The 18094-nt window shown below is 36.8% G+C and overlaps 1 protein-coding gene across 5 annotated transcripts; it reads right to left on the bottom strand.

Moving 5' to 3' along the window:
• Positions 1-1936: 1936 nt before the first annotated feature.
• Positions 1937-17803, bottom strand: Sc5d (sterol-C5-desaturase). Of its 5 annotated transcripts, none has more exons than XM_047517128.1 (6): positions 17688-17800; positions 12474-12518; positions 11245-11462; positions 10347-10479; positions 8243-8343; positions 1937-7928 (listed from the first exon to the last, which is right to left on the bottom strand). In XM_047517128.1, the coding sequence occupies exons 3-6, from the start codon at positions 11452-11454 to the stop codon at positions 7473-7475; spliced, it is 900 nt and encodes a 299-aa protein (XP_047373084.1). In that variant the 5' UTR covers positions 11455-11462; positions 12474-12518; positions 17688-17800; the 3' UTR covers positions 1937-7472. The 5 variants fall into 5 exon arrangements, with proteins under 5 accessions (XP_047373084.1, XP_047373085.1, XP_047373086.1 ...); XM_047517129.1 differs by lacking the exon at positions 17688-17800 and adding an exon at positions 17536-17629; XM_047517130.1 differs by lacking the exon at positions 17688-17800 and adding an exon at positions 17453-17473.
• Positions 17804-18094: the final 291 nt, after the last annotated feature.

The raw sequence follows: 18094 nt of genomic DNA, 5'->3' as shown, positions 1-18094 counted from the left end.
AACCAGGAACTATGTAGACAAGTAACTGTGGGAATCCAAGATGGCTGAGGTAAGGTAATGCAAAACATTTCTACCACACCGCTACCACCAGAAGAAATCCCATTGAAATAAAGTACTTGGAACACAATTACAAAGAAAACAATGCTATCAAAATTTGTGGGCTACAGCTACAGATGTCCTTAGAGGGAATTTTGTAGTTTTAAATGCTTATAAAGGATAAATAGATAGATAAATAAATAAATGATCTGAACTTCCATCCTAAGAAGGGAGGCGGGTAGGGGAAAGAGCAACTTGAACACAAAGCAAGTAGAAGAAAAAGATAGGAGTAGAAATTAAAGAAATTGATTATAATAGAGAAAAATCACAAAGCCTGAAGTTGTTGTCTTGGTCTGTTTGTGCTGCTGTAATAAAATCTGAAATTGGGTAACTTATAAACAACAGAAGTCTCTTGCAGTTCTTGAGACTGGGAAGACCAAGTAAGGGCTTGGTCTCTGCTTCCAAAATGGTGACTTGAATGCTTCATTCTTGGAGGAAAGGATGGAAAAGGGAAGGGAACACCTCTCTGAATTTTTTTTTTTTTTAATGACCTTAATCTCATTCACAAGGGTGGAGCCCTCATGACCTAAATCATTTCCTAAAGACCCCACTTAATTTCACATATGCATTTTGGGGGAAGACACTCAGACCCTGGCAGCTGGTTCTTTAAAAAAAAAAAAAAATCAATAAAATTGATATTTTTTCAGACTGATCAAGTAAAAGAGAAAACAATTCATCGATATAAGGAATTAAAAAGGAAATATCACTACAGATCCTATAGGCATTAAAATAGGGAATGTTCAACACAATTTATAAAAAATAAGATAAAAAAGTATCAAAACTAATAAAGGAAGAACTGAAAATATGAAAAGTCTTTTGGTTATTTGGTTATTAAAATGTTGAATTAATTACCAAAAACCTGGGTTTGCTTTGGGGCTGGAAAAGATTTCCCAGATGGGACATAAAACACAATTACTATGAAGACAAAAATTGATAAATCGATCTTAATCAAAATTGAACATTTTTCTTATCAAAACACATCATTAAGGAAATGAAAAAACCAGATTGGATGAAATTAATAAGTATTTGTAATAAATGTATCTGACAAAGAAGTTGTGTCAATATATAAAGAATTCTTATAAGCCAATAAGGAAAGAAAACCACCCATAAAGAATGATAAAATTATGGCATTTGCAGGCAAATGGATGAAATTGGAGAATATCATGCTAAGTGAGATAAGCCAATCTCAAAAAACCAAAGGACGAATGATATCACTAATAAGTGGATGATGACACATAATGGGGGGTTGGAGGGGTTAGTGTTAGGGTTACAGTTAGGGTTAGGGAGGGGGCAAGAATGGAGGAAGGAAGGACTGTATAGAGGGAAAAGAGGGGTGGGAGGGGTGGGGGGGAGGGAAAAAATAACAGAATGAATCAAACATTACCCTATGTAAATTTATGATTACACAAATTGTATGCCTTTATGCCATGTACAAACAGAGAAACAACATGTATCCCATTTGTTTACAATAAAAAAAAAGATAAAAAAAAAAAAAAAGAAAACCACATAATTTTTTAAATGGTCAAAAGACTTGAACAGATACATTGCAAAAAACGAAACATGAGAAAAGTTGTTTAAAATCATTAGTTACAGGAAAATGCAAATTCTGCCACAAAGGGACACTACTTCATACACACTAGAATGGCTTAAAAATAAAGACTGACAAAATGTTAGTGAAAATGGGGAGAAAATGAAATTCTAGTCATCAGTAGTGAGAATGTAAAATGGCACAACCACTTGGGAAAAGTAGGATAGTTTTTATAAAATTAAACATACATATACTCTGTGACTCCAGAATTTTAATGCTTACCAGAAAGAAATGAAAACATAGATTCACATAATGACTTGCACACAAATGCTTATAGCAGCTTTATTCATAACTCCAGACTGGAAATAACAAACATCCATCAATAAACAGATTAATAAATAGTAGTATACTACAATGGAATACTTTTCAGTAACAAAAAGGCACAAACTATAGATATGTGCAATAGCATGATTCTCAAAGCATTTAACGCTAAAGAGGCTAAATACAAGAGTATACACCGTTTTAATCAATTTAAGTGATTAAATTTGAAAGAAATTCTAAAACAGGAAAAATTAACTTTCAGTGACAGAAAGCAGATCGGTGGCTACCTCGGGTTGGGGTGAGATTGCCAGTAGAGGGAAATGAAACTTTTTCTGATGAAGAAAATCTTCTGGATCTTGATTGGAGTTGACATTGGTGTATGAATTTGTTCAAGCTGGTTGAATGGTACTGTTAAAATGAGTAAATTTTATTGTATGGGAATTAAACCTCCATTAAGTTGACCAAAAAGAAAAACAATCTTGAGGAAGATCAGACAAAAATCAGTACAGTTGTTGTCTTAATATTTGAATGTGCACCATTTCTAGGTTTCTGGTTTTTGTGTGGTAGTACATGTCAGGAGGCCAAGTTTTCATCTAAATATATAGCTGAATAAAATTATCACTTTAAAATGGAGGAAAACATAACAAATGAGAGAAGCGAATAAGAGCCTGTGGTATGAATACTTTGCAGTCAAGTGACTAACTTCTGATACCATTATGCTATTTTGTGATTAAGTATGGTTTAGTAATCAAAAGATATCAAGGTGCTTAGAAAAATATGTCAAGTACCCAAGTCTGTCTTTGGGGGTACTGAATCAAAATATTAAATCTCTTAACAAATGTTTAAGAAAATATAACTAATACATAAATGGTATTAAATGTTTAGAATTTGATGATCAAATGATAAGTTAATCATAAAATGAGAAAGCCATTTCTTATTTTTTTACCTTACTTACAATTTAGTAAGGTCTTCAAGTTAACCTAAAGAGATTTAAGTGGGGAAAAATACATATTTTTTGGTTTTACTCAGAATCAAACCCAGGGCCTCACGTATAGGTAAGCACTCTACCACTGAGCTTATTCCAGCCCCAGAAAAAAACAAATTTTGCATGTATTTTAACAAAACAAATAGTTATTAAAACAAGTACTTCTAAGTATTTTTCTTTCCATACTGCCTCGACAGTAAAGCTGACTGCGGTTCATACGCTTCCTTCCTGCCTTTCTTAAGAAATGTTTTCTACTTTTCAGGGAGGTTACGTTGCTTCTGTTTTATCTCCATAGCTTCTATATTAGCATTATGGTTTGAAGTAATGTTTTAAAAGTGAAATTACATAGCAACAAATAATCTAGATATTTCACTCTTACAAAGTCAATTTACAGTAAATTTTAACTTTATTTATATGATTTTTAAAAATTTTTTTAGTTGTAGGTGGACATAATACCTTTATTTTATGTTTATGTGGTGCTGAGGATTGTACTCAGGGCCTCACGCATGCTAGGGGAGCATACTACCACTGGAGCCCCTTATGAGATTTTCTGAGGCCTCTTCTCTGCTTTCCTTCAATGTCTTTCACCCTCCAATGTTAAGGTGAACATATCTAGGCATTTTTTTCCCTGCAATTTATATTGAGAGCCTATCTGAGATATGACAATAATCTGTACTTTGAAAGGAAAACCAGTAAGCACAATTTAGACGTATTATAGCCTGCGTGTCTCTGACTTAATTTCATTAGGTAGACAGTGTTTTCATCCATCTATAGGTGTAGAAACCAAGGTCATGCAATCCACAGGTGGCAGGGCCAGGACTCATGCTTTGCTATTGGAATCTAAAACTCTTGGTAATAACTACGAGATGAAGTTTGATCCTCCTCCTAGGTTTGTGCTTTCTTATTATAATCAAACAGAATCTTTGAGGATCCTTTTGTATCTACAGCATTGTGCCTAGAGTTGGGTATACAGGTTCATTTGATCCCCTAATCAATATGTGTATTACTGATTTATATGTGGTCAGAATCTGGGGTACTGGTGGGTTCTGTCTGCTTCCAGGAGAAGGCTATGATTTTTGAAGGGGGAAAAAAGGAGCGTTCTTTTGATGTAGGGACCATCACTGACCCTGCTTTACTCTTCCCCTTTTGGGTCCCTCACAGTACTCAACAAATATCAGCTAATGAGTAAATGAGAAACAACTTGTTGGGTAAAAAAAGAGCATCAGAACAGATTAAATATTCACATTTACTGCAGTGTTTGGCACTTATGTGGGGTCCATTATATGTGTGCTGAAGGGAACATTTTCACATTTCATCAGTACATTCAGCAAAGTATTTACTGACCCCTTCCTAAGTCTTGGACATTGTGTGAGAACGAATGGTTTAATGCAATGATGACTCAGACACAGTCTCTACTTTTAAGTAATGTGTGGTCTAGAATAAGGTGCACAAGATAATAAAAGATGACAGAAGAAGAAAGTGCTGAAATAAGACTGCTAGTCAAATGTTTTGGGTTGAAGGAAGGTAGAAGGATAAGAAAAGAAAGTTCTTTCCCCTTCCCTTAGGCATTTCTTGCTGCTTTAACAAAATAACTTAGACTAGGTCATTCATAAATAGAAGTTTATTTCACAGTTCTAGAGGCTGAGAAGTCTAAGATTAAGGTGCTGCGGTCTGGCTTCTGGCCAGGACGTGGTGCTGCCATGATGGTGATTTGTTGCTGCATCCTCCAACGGGACAAATATTGTGTCCTCACGTCATTTGAGCAAAAGGAATGAAGAGTTCCCACGCACCTCTTTTATAAGGTCAGTAATCCCATTCATGAAGGCATGACCTTTATCTCCTAAGGGCCCTACCTCTTAATAGCATCACATTGGTGATTCAGTATGAATTTTAGGGGACATATGCAGACCACAGCACTCCTCAAGCTGGTTCATTTCTTCAGATACCTTTTTTCATGCTCTCTGTGGAAAACTCATGATTTCAAACTTTTCTACCTGGGTTAACTCCAAATTTCTCTTCTGAATTTCTCCTAGACTTCATCTCTCTGTAACTAACTTGCCTGAATGAATCAAAAGCTAAACTCGTGATTCTTTCCCAACTCTGTCCCTGAATTCTATAAGATGGGAGGAAGAAGAAATATGAGGAGGGGGATAAGAAGTAAGAGATTCACAGCATTTGACCTTACAGAGACAGGGAGGAAGGTGAAGACTCAGGAAATGTCTCCAGTTTGTAAAATGTGTTCTCACATCTCCAACCACTTCTCAGTTTCTACCATCAAAGTAGAAAATGTAACCTTGATTTTCTCTTTCTGTCCTATAACTATAAAAGGTTTTAAAGTCAAGGAAAAGTCTTTCACTTTGTTATTCCTATAGAAAGGAATTTAGATAAAACATTCTCTCAATTCCTATAATAGAGTATATGAGAATGTGGTAGAATGCATAAAAGTTAGACCTCCTCTTGCCATAAATGATGTCCTTTCCTCTCTACTAGCAACACAGAAATACAAAGCTAGAGGAAATTTTGACACCCATATTGGAGGTATGGAATTAAAGACATTAATACAGCCAGTGCATAGAGAAACTCATGAGCTCATTCACCATTTTGATAACTTTATTTCCTCCATTTCCCTCACAAAGAGGGTTGTGAACTACATGGATATGGGAAACTGGCTAGGTGTTCAAGAAACTGGATTTCCCTTCCTCCCAGAAAATAGCTGGGAATATTTCCCCACTTCTCTTCCAGTGAGGTGGTCACAGGACAGTTTTGTTCAAAGAATGTGGTCAAAAAGGATACACACCATTTCTAGGCTTTAGCCAGAGAAATTTCCCATGAGAAAACATTTTCTTTTCCCCCATATGCCTCTTCAGTAAAGACAGTCTACAGACTGAGAAACAAAGAGTCATGGAGGAAGCTGCCCCCTGACCAGAAACATGCCATAGAACTTAACATGAGCAAGAAATAAACTCTGGAAAAGCTACTTCACTTATCTGGGTCCTAGTTTCCTCATGTCAAATACTCATAACCATGTCTGGTAAAGAAGAAAAGTTCAACGCATGTTAGCCGTCATAATTATTAGGAAACAAATTCCTTCTTAATTTCCTTCTTTTTCTTGGGCAAAGTGCAGTACTGGGGTTGGGGTGGGAATTAGTGAAAAGGACTCAGCTGCATTTACGTGTTATAAAATGCTAATTGGTACAGTGAAGTAAGACAGCATTTTAATAACGTAACGATAAAAAACATTTTCTTCTGGATCCCAGGCATTAAATTTTATGACTGGTCTCCTGCTGAAACACTCAAATCTAATAAAGATGTGAAATATCTCCCACTGACACTGAGCATCTATAAATGTTCTAAAACAGCTTTAACAATCCACATCATCTCTGTGGTTTTGAATTGACACAAATTTCCACACAGAATATTTTGTGCTCTTACAATATTTAACTGATACAGTTTAATAACAGTACGTTCAACTTTTATTGATTGATAAATAGCTAATAGGGTGCCTTTACAAAACATGTTTTTCCAATATATTTATGTTACAACACACACATTTCTTTATGAAAGTATTTAAGTCTTTTTGCAGAGGCAATAGGAAAAAGTGAAGAAACAAGAGAATCAGATTTCAAAACAAATCTTCAGAAGAAGACCTAAATATTTGGCAATTATTTCCTTTTATAAACAATGATGGATTTGTAACTTTGAAACATGTCAAAAGTGCAGTGCATAAATTTTATTTTAAAATATCAATAGTGCCAAATATATTACTTTGGCATCAAATTTCCCTAACTATATTCAGATTCACATTTTCATGCTTATTAAATAAGGTTTTAAATGAGAGCCATCAATATCTCTAGCTAAATAATCCCATATCTGGATTAAATCATGGTAGAATGGATTTTTTAAAAAAATTCCTTTTATTTATCAGTAAAATGGACTATTTGACAATGTCCCCAGAAAATGAGGCTCCTATGTATAGGAAGATGATCATTTTATTATACTTGTCATTAAGTTATCGATGTAGCTGCTAATATATCAGAATTTTTTTTTTCACATTGACATTTCCACTTGAACAAAGTCCTATGAGTATTCATTTTCATACCAATATTGAAGACGTAACCATTCCTGGAACAAGGAACCATCTTTATATTAGTATTCTTTGATTATGGTGCTTAGTCTTGGTATTATGAAGCACAATGAATTTTTCTTAATGAATATGGGTGGATTAAGGCAAAAGGATATAGCCTAGTCCCCACAGTAGTGCACTTTCTATCTGATTTAAAATTGTTGTTGAGGCTATACAAACTACAGATCTGGGGGCTGGAAAGACACAAATTGCCCCTGGGCCAGCATCTGGCATTTTAAGCACGAGACTCTAATCTTGATGCTCACGGCATCTTTCTTTGACCTACCATTATGACCATTCCTCGGCAGAATGCACAATGCTGATTTTCAAATGATACCAATTACTTGCTATATGTATCTTAGCTGTGTATAGATTATTTTTCCTCATTAAAAATATTTAAGAATAATTGGGCAAAATAATTACTTAGTCTTTGTAAACTCTCCATTGCATAATTTTTCATTTTTACAACCATTTTCTGCAGGGCTGTTGCACTTTTCTTCTGCCATCTTCTTCACATAACTAAGCGGTCCTTTCCCCTCAAAGGAAGAAGGATTTTTGAACGAACCTCCAATTCTATCCCAAAGTGTGAAGTACTGTCCATAGTTATAGTCAAAGAACAAGTGGTGGTCTGTATGATGAGCTGAACCATTAATAAATGGCTTTAAGATCTCGGGGACACGGAAATCACCATCATGAATGGAAATGGTCCAGATATTAACCAAGATGTACAAACCTAAGTACACCACTTTGTGTAATGGGAAGATAAAAGGGTATATATGGTAAGGTAGACTCTGAAGGAAGCCATCCACTGGGTGAAAAGCATGACTTGCAAATGGAGTGGGGATCTTCCAAATGTGATGAGGTTTATGTATGCGCTAAAGAAGAAAGGGACACAATCAGCACCAAGAACCTCAACTGCTGCCACAGTCACTCAGCTTTTCACACTCACATTCTAGAAATGATCTCACTAAAAAAAAAATCCCTTTGAAATTAGCAAAATACTTTATAAAAAGGCCTGCTGCTTTCTGTACCCCAAAACTAAAATTTTAAGAGACTCCAGACTCAAAAAGAAGAAATTAACAAAGTGTAAGGCTACTGAGGGAATTCTTGGAAATAGAGAACAGAATTTATGGTCATACATGCTGAAATGTGTAATGTTTTTTTCTCTTTCCCCTTCCAGTGACTCTACCTTGTATACAAGTCTATGATGAAGGCCTCTGTGAATCCAGTAGATCAGCATGTCGGTGAAAAAGAGGAAGGATATGACACTGACAATGAGGTGAAACCAACCTAGGAGAGAGCAGGCACAGCAGAATCAAGACGCGGCTCCTAGGACTAGAGTTCACTTTGTACCTGCCCACGTGAGCACAAAATGGGATCCTAGACTCAAACATTATCAACTATTTCGGTTAACTTCATGTTATAATCTCCCTTCACTCCCTGAAACCTGGTCATTTCCTTATTTCCATCTCATAAGAACTTGAAATGTCTTACCTTTAATTGATTTAAGTTTATTTTTTAACTGATATACAACAACATAAAAATTGTACATATTTTTTAATTAAACTATAAAAATATATATGAAACAGAAAAGTCATTCTTAAAGGCCAGTCTCGGTGGTACATGCCTGTAATCCCAGTGGCTTGGGAAGCTGAGGCTGGAGGATTACAAGTTCAAGGCCAGCCTTAACAATTTAGCAAGACCCTCAAACAAAAAAGGCTGGTGCCAGGTGGGGTGGCACATGCCTGTAATCCCAGCAGCTCAGAAGGCTGAGGCAGGAGGAGCCTGAGTTCAGAGCTAGCACCAGCAACTTAGCAAGACCCTGTCTCAAAATAAAAAAATACAAAGGACTGGAGATGTGGTTCAGAGGTTAAGCACCTCTGGGTTCAATTCCTGGTACCGAAAAAAAAAAAAAAAGAAGGCATTCCTCAGACATCTTTTTTAAAACCTGAGAATGATGCTATTTAACCCATTTTCCTTCAGGTTAACCTACATGTCCTTATAGAGTACTTTCCTGCTTAGAACTTTATTTTCCACTAAATGCCTTAAATCTAGCATTTACTTCATAACCTGACCCTTTTGGATTGTCATTCCTGCATTTCTGCTCTAACCAGCCTGGGTTTACTCCACTTCCTACCAATGTCTTAAGAGTCTTACCTCTGTACCTTTACTCATGCTGTCCACAAATCTAGCATGCTATTCATTCCTCTATTTTTATTCACACTTCTATCCAATTCATCACCTTAGGGCATATTTTTGTTGCCTCCTATATATAACTAATCTCTTAATTGAGAGCAAGGCTCTGGTGCCAGGAAGCTTGAGTTCAAGTCTCAGGTACATCTCCTTTTGGCTGAATAACCTATGCAAGTTACTGAAATTCTGTATATAAATTACTCACCTATAAAAGGAGCATAGTATAGTACCTATCTCAGAACTGTTGTAGAAAAAATGGATTGATACATGTGAAGAACTGAGAACTGTCACTGGCACATATAAATCCTCAGTAAATACTGTTATTCTTACTTTTTACATACTAGATAACAGAAATATATCTTTTTCTTTTTTAATTGCAGTGCTGGGGATTGAATCAAGGGCCTTGCATATACTACGAAAGCACTTTACCACTAAGCTACATCTTTAGTCCCAGATATGTATCTTGATGAAATAATTTCAAAATCCACAAAAGTTCAATCACCGTACAACTGCTGGTAACAATGACGACAACAACAAAAATGACACTTAAAGGTCTAACAATTATGGATTAATTAATAATGAAGGACATCCATACAACTAGATATTATGATGAATATATTATACAATATTTATATGCATTGATAAAAAATATGGCTATATTTATTAAGAGGAAAAATATTAGGGTACAGACCAATATGCATTTTTACAATGTAAATAATGAAGCATATAAAAAAGTGGAAGGATATATGTCAAAAGATTCATAGTTTCTCAGCAGCAGGATAATGAATTTTTAAAAATCCATATTTTCTGATTTTCAGTAACTTACATGTACTACTTGGTTACGTTTTTAAGACGTTTAAATTCAATAGAGAGAATAGGAGACAGATGCAAGGGGCCATCTCCGATCATTCCAGTTTTCCCCAAGGCATAATTTCATCTACAACAGACTTTAAAGTTGATAGATAAAATGGAAGAAATGCACATAAGTGTCAAGATATGAATGCATAAAAATAAAAGTCAAAACTGAACAATTTAAAAGGATGAAAAGAGTATTAGTTTTCTAAAGAAACCATCTCGTGCTCCTGATCTTATTTACTTACCATTTGGAAATTCTCCTATGTTGTCATACAATTTGCTGTAACCTCTCAACTCTAGCAGGAACAATGAAACAGTGGGGATACTTATCCAGGGTAATGACTGGACAGTGAACTTAATCTCTCGATACACTTGATTCTGAAAATGAAATTCCCAATACTTAAGTCACAAAATCTATGTTCAACAAAACTGGCATAAAATTGTTCTGGATTGTATTTTTAAACACTATTTTATATTAAGGGGTTTACCTCCAAATTGTTTCTATGAAAGTTTTAATACACAGAAATAGGTATGTAAGAAAAATATTCCTGTTATCCCAAGCAACACAGTAGATATCTTAAATTCTGAAACCATTTCTCCTTCCGACAAAATTTGTATTCAAAATTTATACTTATGGAATAATCATTTCTTTCATGATTAACCTCTATTCCCAACCCTTCCTATTTAAAAAAAAAAAAAAAAAAATTCAGTGCTTTAAGTAACTGACAAATAACTAAAGTAGAAAAATGGTTATAAACAACTCTAAACTACAGTTTGAAGCCCCTGACTAAAGAAAAACATATAGTAAAAACATATTTCAGTTTGTGAAAGCCCAATACTAAAATAATTACATAAATGAAGACATTCATTCATCAATATTAGCAAAAAAAATTCTCATTTATGTATCAAGCAAGATAAGATATGAGGCTTATTGTTAAAAAAATCAGATTCACATGACTGTTTAAATTAGGGAAGGAGGGGATTAACCCTCACAAAAAATATCTAACCTTTTTGGGAGAATGGTTTCAAAAACTTTATTTAATAGTTATATATACCCAGTTTAATCTGAAAAATCTTACAAGTACACCACATTGTTATTTTTACTGTAACAGTAGTTAGAAAATATGTAAGAAGATCTCTTACCTTTAAAAACTGTGGATGCTTCATTAATGAATGATCATAGACAAAATAATAGCTCAATGTTGCACAGAAGAAATAAAGGATATAAGCACCAAGATTTGTTACAATCAGGAGACTAATTGTTTGTCGGAAGATGTCATCCTCTGGCCATGTGGCTGGATATATGTACGGTGTAAAAAAATAGTAATCTGCAGCACTGAGAACAAGGTCCATCTTAGCCCCTAAAAGTAAACATACAAAATTACTTATCATGTGTACATTTTTCTAAGCAAATTTTTTTTTTCAAAAACGCTATACATGAAGTTCCCAATTTAAGAAGTCTGCTGCCATCAGGAAGCTTCCCCTCAATGCCATCTCTAGAGCTAGAAGGGATCTAAATCACAGCTGTAGTCCAATCTCTTCATATTCTATACAGGAACACTAAGGCTTAGCTAAAGAAACTGAGGCCCAGGAAGCTTTTTCTCTAAGGCGATCAAGTTGACAAGTGGTATAAGATCAGCTCTAATTCTACTTTTGGATTCTTTCCTACTACATACTACAGTAACGTGGCAAGTTACAAAGATGGATATGCAGGGTACTAGGTACCCAAATATATGATTCTTTTAGCAATAAGTTTCAGCTGCATCTCTCTGCTTCCAGGACTCTAGAAAGATTTTCATTTTAGTGCTGAGTCCCAACATGAATTCCCTAAAAGATATCCATGTTGCCACCACAACCATAGAAGTCTAAGACTACCTGTTCTGTGACAGAAGGAAAGGCACTCCCGATGACAGAAGAGAGGAAGAAGTATTTTTGCTGTCAAGAACTGGATTATCATTTTTTTCTCTCTCTCTTGTCAATAGTCTAGGTTAGGGGTTGGCAAATGGTGGCCCAGGGGCCAAATCCAGAGCTGGTTTTTAATAAATAAATTTTTTACAAAAGTGTTTACTGGAACACAGGTATGCCCAGATATTTATGTATATCATCTATCATCCCTGGCTACTTTTCTACTAAAGGGGGTTGAGTCATTGCAATAGAGATAAGGCCAAAGATATTTACTATCCAGTCCTTTACAGAAAGTTTGCCAGCTCCTGTTTCAGATTTTTACTTTGCTCTGACTATGGAACCTATCACCTAGGATTCTCTCATTCATTCTTCATTTCTTGACATTTTCACATGCAATTAAAATCGTACGTAACAAAATAACAAAAAGTAACAGCAAGCAAAACAGTACACTAGGAGATAATGAGAACCTGAGTCAGTTGGTGTCAGGGGCTGTCATCAAATGAGTGCTGAACCTAAAACAAAAACAAAACAACCTTTTGGTTTTCAGAGATTTCAGACTTTGAGACTGTGATTAAACCTGTATTGAGTAAAATTCTACAAGCAGAAGAGTTAAGCCAAAGAGAAAAGCGCATTTGTGATCCTGGTACGCTCCGCTAAATTGCCCTCCACAGGGTTGTGCTACTCTGTAAATCCTTAAGCAATGGATTATATCTCTTAACCTCACCATCAGAGGATATCCTCAAACTTTTGGATATTCATCAATTTAATAGGTAATCATGGCCACCTCAGGGGATATTTAATTTAGATTTACCTTATGAGTGAGGTTGAGCATCATTTCATATATTTAGAGTAACTTTAATTTTTACTGTAATCTGTCTTTATCCTGTGCCTATTTTCTCACTGGGATTCTTATTCTCTTTATAAAAATAAAATTCTAAAAGCTCATTATTTATTAGGAAGTTTAGTGTTTTGCTTATGATATGAATTACAAACTTTTTTTCTTATTTTGTCAGGAAAAGAAAATCAGAATTAACAACAAATGCTAAATATTCACATAAATCCATCACATATGCCACTGTTTATTCAAAAAAATAATTAAATGCCAAGCACTATACTAGGTAATGAGCAGAAGATTAAAAAGGTACTATTAAAACGATTTTTAAAAGTAAGGCAAATGCAGGCCGAGTGCGATGGCGCACGCCTGTAATCCCAGCGGCTTGGGAGGCTGAGGCGGGAGGATCACAAGTTCAAAGTCAGACTCTGCAAAAGTGAGGTGCTAGGCAACTCAGTGAGACACTGTCTCTAAATAAAATACAAAATAGGGTTGGGGATGTGGTTCAGTGGTCAAGTGCCCCTGAGTTCAATCCCTGTAACCACCAAAAAGGCGAATGCAGAAACAAATTATATCAATAAGACAAGTGCTACAATAAAATATATATGTATATATGTGTGTATGTGTATATATATTGTATATATATATAAATTCATATAAATTTTATATATTTCATATAAATTATATGAAATCAGAAAACACAGCATTCTCCCTTGGCTTACAACAAAAGGCATCACAGTGAATGTAACATTAAATTTGAGTTTTGAAAGATATCACCAGAAAGAAAAGGTTAGGAAGCCATTCCAAATAAATGTAACAACTGAAATGGTAGTGAGGGACATGGTACATTCATGGCTCACTGGATGTGGTGGGTAGGTGTCAAACAGTGTGACGGAGTGAAGTAGGAGGGGATAAATCTGTCTGGTAGGAGGAGGTTGGTGTTAACTACGAAGGGATCTACTACCATGCTAAGGAATTTGAACTTTCTCTTACACATTATAGGGAGGCCACATTAAAGAATTTTGAGCAGGAAAGAGGTGTAGTAGATTCATATTTCATAAAGATCATTCCATTAGGAAAATGAAGTACTGATGAGAAGCAGAGAAACTCATTTGGTTGCTCCTGGGCTAGACTACCTGAGAAGATGACAGAGCAGACTCAGATATGGTCATATTCAGAGATTTAGCATGTAAAAAAATCCAGAGGCTGGGCGTGGTGGCACATACTTGTCTCAGCTACCCAGGAGCCTGAGACAGAAGGACTGCAAGTTTGAGGTCAGTCCAGGCAACTAAAAGTGCCGATGATGTAGCTCAGTGGTAGAGCACTTGCCTAGCAAGCATGAGGCTCTGGACCCAACCTCCAGTATGGGGGAGGGGATCCACAGGACTTGGATAACTCAGAGACACTGGTATGTGAAAGGGAAAGAAATCTAAAATAACTATGGTGGTGTCATTATAACTCAAACAGTAAATACTGGGAGAGCTAGCAGTCAGGTGGGGTAGGAATAGGGTTTGGGCAAGGAATGATGGGCTTAGTCTAGGTCTGAAATGTAATTGCCTGTGGCTCAACTGGGCTTCTAGATATAAGGAACAGGTCACATTAAATATGAATCTGAGGTTTAAAAGTGAGCCAAGTATTTGGTAAGTAATCATATGGGGTATGAAGTCATATGGGGTAAAGACCATCAAGGGAAACAGTACAGCAGGGGAAGTACACAAAATAATAAGTGATACTAGGGAACATAAACAATAGTTGAAGAGGATATTGCCATACCACTAAAGGTTGGTAAGAGTTGATGCACTCAATCAACATATTACTATACAGATGCTCCTCAAGGTGATATGCCAATAAACCTATAGTAAGTTGTAAATATTGTAATCTGAAAACGCATTTCATGGACCTACACAAATTCCGAGATTAGTGACACAATGCACTGAAGAGGGCCGGCTATTCTCACAATGACATGATCAAATGGGAGCTGCAGCTTGCTGCCACTGCCCAGCACTGCAACAGTACATACTGTGTATCATGAACCAGGGAAAAGATCAAAATTCAAAATTCAAAGAAAATTTCTACTGAAGGCAAATCATTCTCACACCATTCCAAAGTCAAAAAAAATCCTAACTCTAACCATCATTCTTTGGGGACTGCCTACAGTGCCAATATCACTAATTCAGTACAGTACTTGAAATACCATGCAGTCAAAAAGAACTTGAACCCTATCTTCTTCATAATATAAGATACAAGGAAAGATATCAATTCTTAAGTTTAAAAAACTTTCATTTGGGGCTGGGGATGTAGCTCAGTGGTGGATTGCTTGCCTCATATGTATGAGGCACTGGGTTCGATCCTCAGCACCACATAAAAATAAATAAATTAAATAAAGGTATTGTGTTTATCTACAACTAAAAATATTTTTAAAAACTCTTTCATTTTGCTTTTACCTGAAGATCATGCCAAAAGGTTACTATGTATACTCCCTGGACATCATTATTCTGACAGTAAACCAGTGCCTGGGAGGAGGAATTGTCCCTGTCCACCTGGAGGCATTTTAGATACTGTGAAGTTAAACCTACTTTTAAGTGATTTTAGAATTTTGTTTTCAATTAATTCTATTTGTTGACTGTGGTAAACGGGGATTCTCAAATACTTTGCTGTAATTTCTGACAAAATCCTCTGATGGTGAGATGATCTCAAAGCAGCAATTAAATTTTAAATTTATATTCCAATCCATATCTGTAAAGTGAAGATAACATATCTATGTCATAGAATTGTTCTAAGGTTTAACAATTATGTAGTCTTTTGATATCATCTGACACTTGGTAAGTACTCAACAAACAGGAGTTATGACTGTTATAGGAGACAAAGCTGAATCACAATTACTTTAACATAGGCAGAAAAAGGTGCCATTTGACTCTTTGAAAAATAATTAATAACAGCTAATATTAATATTTTCTATATTCTAAGTACCATGAATATGTTACACATATTATTTAACCCTTTTAAGAAACCCCAAGGGTTAGGTACTAATATTGTACTTATTTTATAGATGAAGAGTCTGGATATAGAAAATTCAAGTACCCTGCCCAAGGTCACAGAGTAAATAAATGCTGTAGCTAAGATTCAAACACACGCAGTCTGATTGCAAAGTCCAAAAGTCCATGGGGTTAGGGTTGTGGCTCAGTGGTAGAGCCCTTGCCTATCAAGTGTGAGGCACTGGGTTTGATCCTCAACACCATATAAAAATAAATAAATAAAATAAAGGTATTGTGTCTATCTACAACTAAAAAAAAAAAAAAAAAAAAAAAAAAAAAAAAAAAAAAAAGTCCCATTACCTCTTCACCAGAACGCCAACTCTTTAACTCCTTACACTTTAAAAAATCCTCAGTAAGGACAAGCTCATATAATTCTGCATATGAGTTTAAGGGGTTACATCCCCTGAAGCCAGGGGCTTCACCTAAGTACCACTTCTTGAAACAGAAGCTTTTATTAAATATTATTTTGCCTTTGCAGAAACAAACACAGCCCCTTTTCTTAAAACACAATTATCAATAAAACCCTATTAGGTTTAAAATAACTGTATTAGTACCTTTTTGCTTAACTTTTAAAATATTGATAATAATAGCTAACATATATTGGAGACCCAGATTTTATTTTAAGTACCTTTTTTTGGTATAATCTCATCTAATTTTCACAACTCTTTGAGGCAGGTGCTTCTATATTCTCCACTTTACAGATAGGAAACTGAGGTCAGGAATACTTAAAAACCTTGTTCAGTAGTAAGTAGCAGCTATGACGGACATTCCATAGCCTGGTCTCTCTCAAGATGTTATACATATAGATGGTGCGGGGGTTATGGGGGTTCTGGGTACCATCCCATGCCAATTACATAACTTAACAGAAAAACACTCTGTAAATGAACCAGGGTCATGTATTTATTATTTATTAGGTATTTATCACTAGAAACTTAAAAAAAGAAATTATAGTAATATAAAACTAACTTCCTAGGTAGTTTCAGCTAAAAATACCAGACTGCTACAAATTTTCCAGTTTGGTACCTTTCTCTACAGAGGCAATGTTTTCTTCACCCATATGACATCCAAGTTTACTCTGCAGAAACAAAGGGATGCCAGTATGCATGACTTTTTACCATGCTAAAGTAACAGTTTACCTCCCTTTCCTGTTCCCTTCTAATCTTCTCCACTCGGATGTTGTCCCTGCAATCTATCTCTTTCCAGTAACTGACAGATAATGACCAGTTCTTCAGCCTAATTCCTTTGAGGCAAAAAAAAAAAAAAAAAAAAAAAAAAAAAAAAAAATCCTTCCAAGAACCAAGGGAAATCCACTGCAAAGTAAAGCCTTAAGACTTCCTCTGGACAAGAGATCTACCTACAATAAGCAACGTAAAACATCTCATGTTCTCCACAGGTCGACCTTTGTTTACTTCAAGTCTGGCCTTCTCAGCCCTGAGACACCCTCTCCCCATTCGGGGCCCTCAGCTCAAGGTGCCAATCTGGCCGCCACCCTTCTGGACGCCCGGGACAGCGTGCGTCCGCTGGATCCGGCAAGCGCCCCAGCACCACCCTCACACCTGTGTTGAGGATGCCCAGCTACCTGCCAGTCTGTGCTACTGTCAGCTTCACCGCTGTGGCCTCAGCGCTGCCCACTGCCTGCCATTTAGGAGGCATTCAACATACGCCTGCTGCAGGTTGAAAAAGGAAGGTCCAGGCACACGCTCACTCTTCCCCACCGGGGCCCGGCTGGCTGGTTTCTCTGCACCCCTCTTCTTCCTCCCGCCCCCGGCCCGCTCAGGTTATTCCGTCTCCTTCCGCCGCGCACTTGTGTCTACCTGGAGAGAGTCCGCAGTCGCTCCAGCCGCCGCCGCTTCCAGGATGCCCGCGCGGGCCCGCGTCGGCAAGCGGACTCTGCCGGGAGGAGCGGAACTGGGCCCACGCGCCGGGCAGCAAGAGCGGCCAGCCAATCAGGGGCCGGCGCCATAAGCTGATATGACGGCGGATCGCGCGACTTGGCAGAGCGCGGCTCTCCGCGGTCACGTGGGCGCCGCGCGCCCGGCCACGCCCCCTCTCCGCCCGGTCGGTCGGGAGGGCGGGAACCTGAGTCTGCACCGCGGCCCGAGGCTGGAGTTTCGAGTTCTGTGTGTGCGTGCTTTCTTGCTCGTTGGCACTGAGTTGTGTGAAGCGGGTTTTCGGTATTTATGGAAACGTTCCGAAAAATGACGTTCTGCTTTGAGGGGTA

The sequence above is a fragment of the Sciurus carolinensis genome, chromosome 11 (genome assembly GCF_902686445.1).
Source record: "Sciurus carolinensis chromosome 11, mSciCar1.2, whole genome shotgun sequence".
NCBI classification, from domain to species: Eukaryota; Metazoa; Chordata; class Mammalia; order Rodentia; family Sciuridae; genus Sciurus; species Sciurus carolinensis.
This window is presented reverse-complemented; position numbering and strand designations above follow the sequence as displayed.

Excerpts from the sequence above, each read along its gene's own strand:
- Sc5d (XM_047517131.1), bottom strand. The coding sequence starts at position 11,454 with ATGGACCTTGTTCTCAGTGCTGCAGATTACTATTTTTTTACACCGTAC. Across the intron at positions 10,480-11,244 it reads AGCATCCACAGTTTTTAAAG|AATCAAGTGTATCGAGAGAT; the intron begins GTAAGAGATCTT and ends TTTCATTTTCAG. Across the intron at positions 8,344-10,346 it reads CATAGGAGAATTTCCAAATG|GTTGGTTTCACCTCATTGTC; the intron begins GTAAGTAAATAA and ends GCTCTCTCCTAG.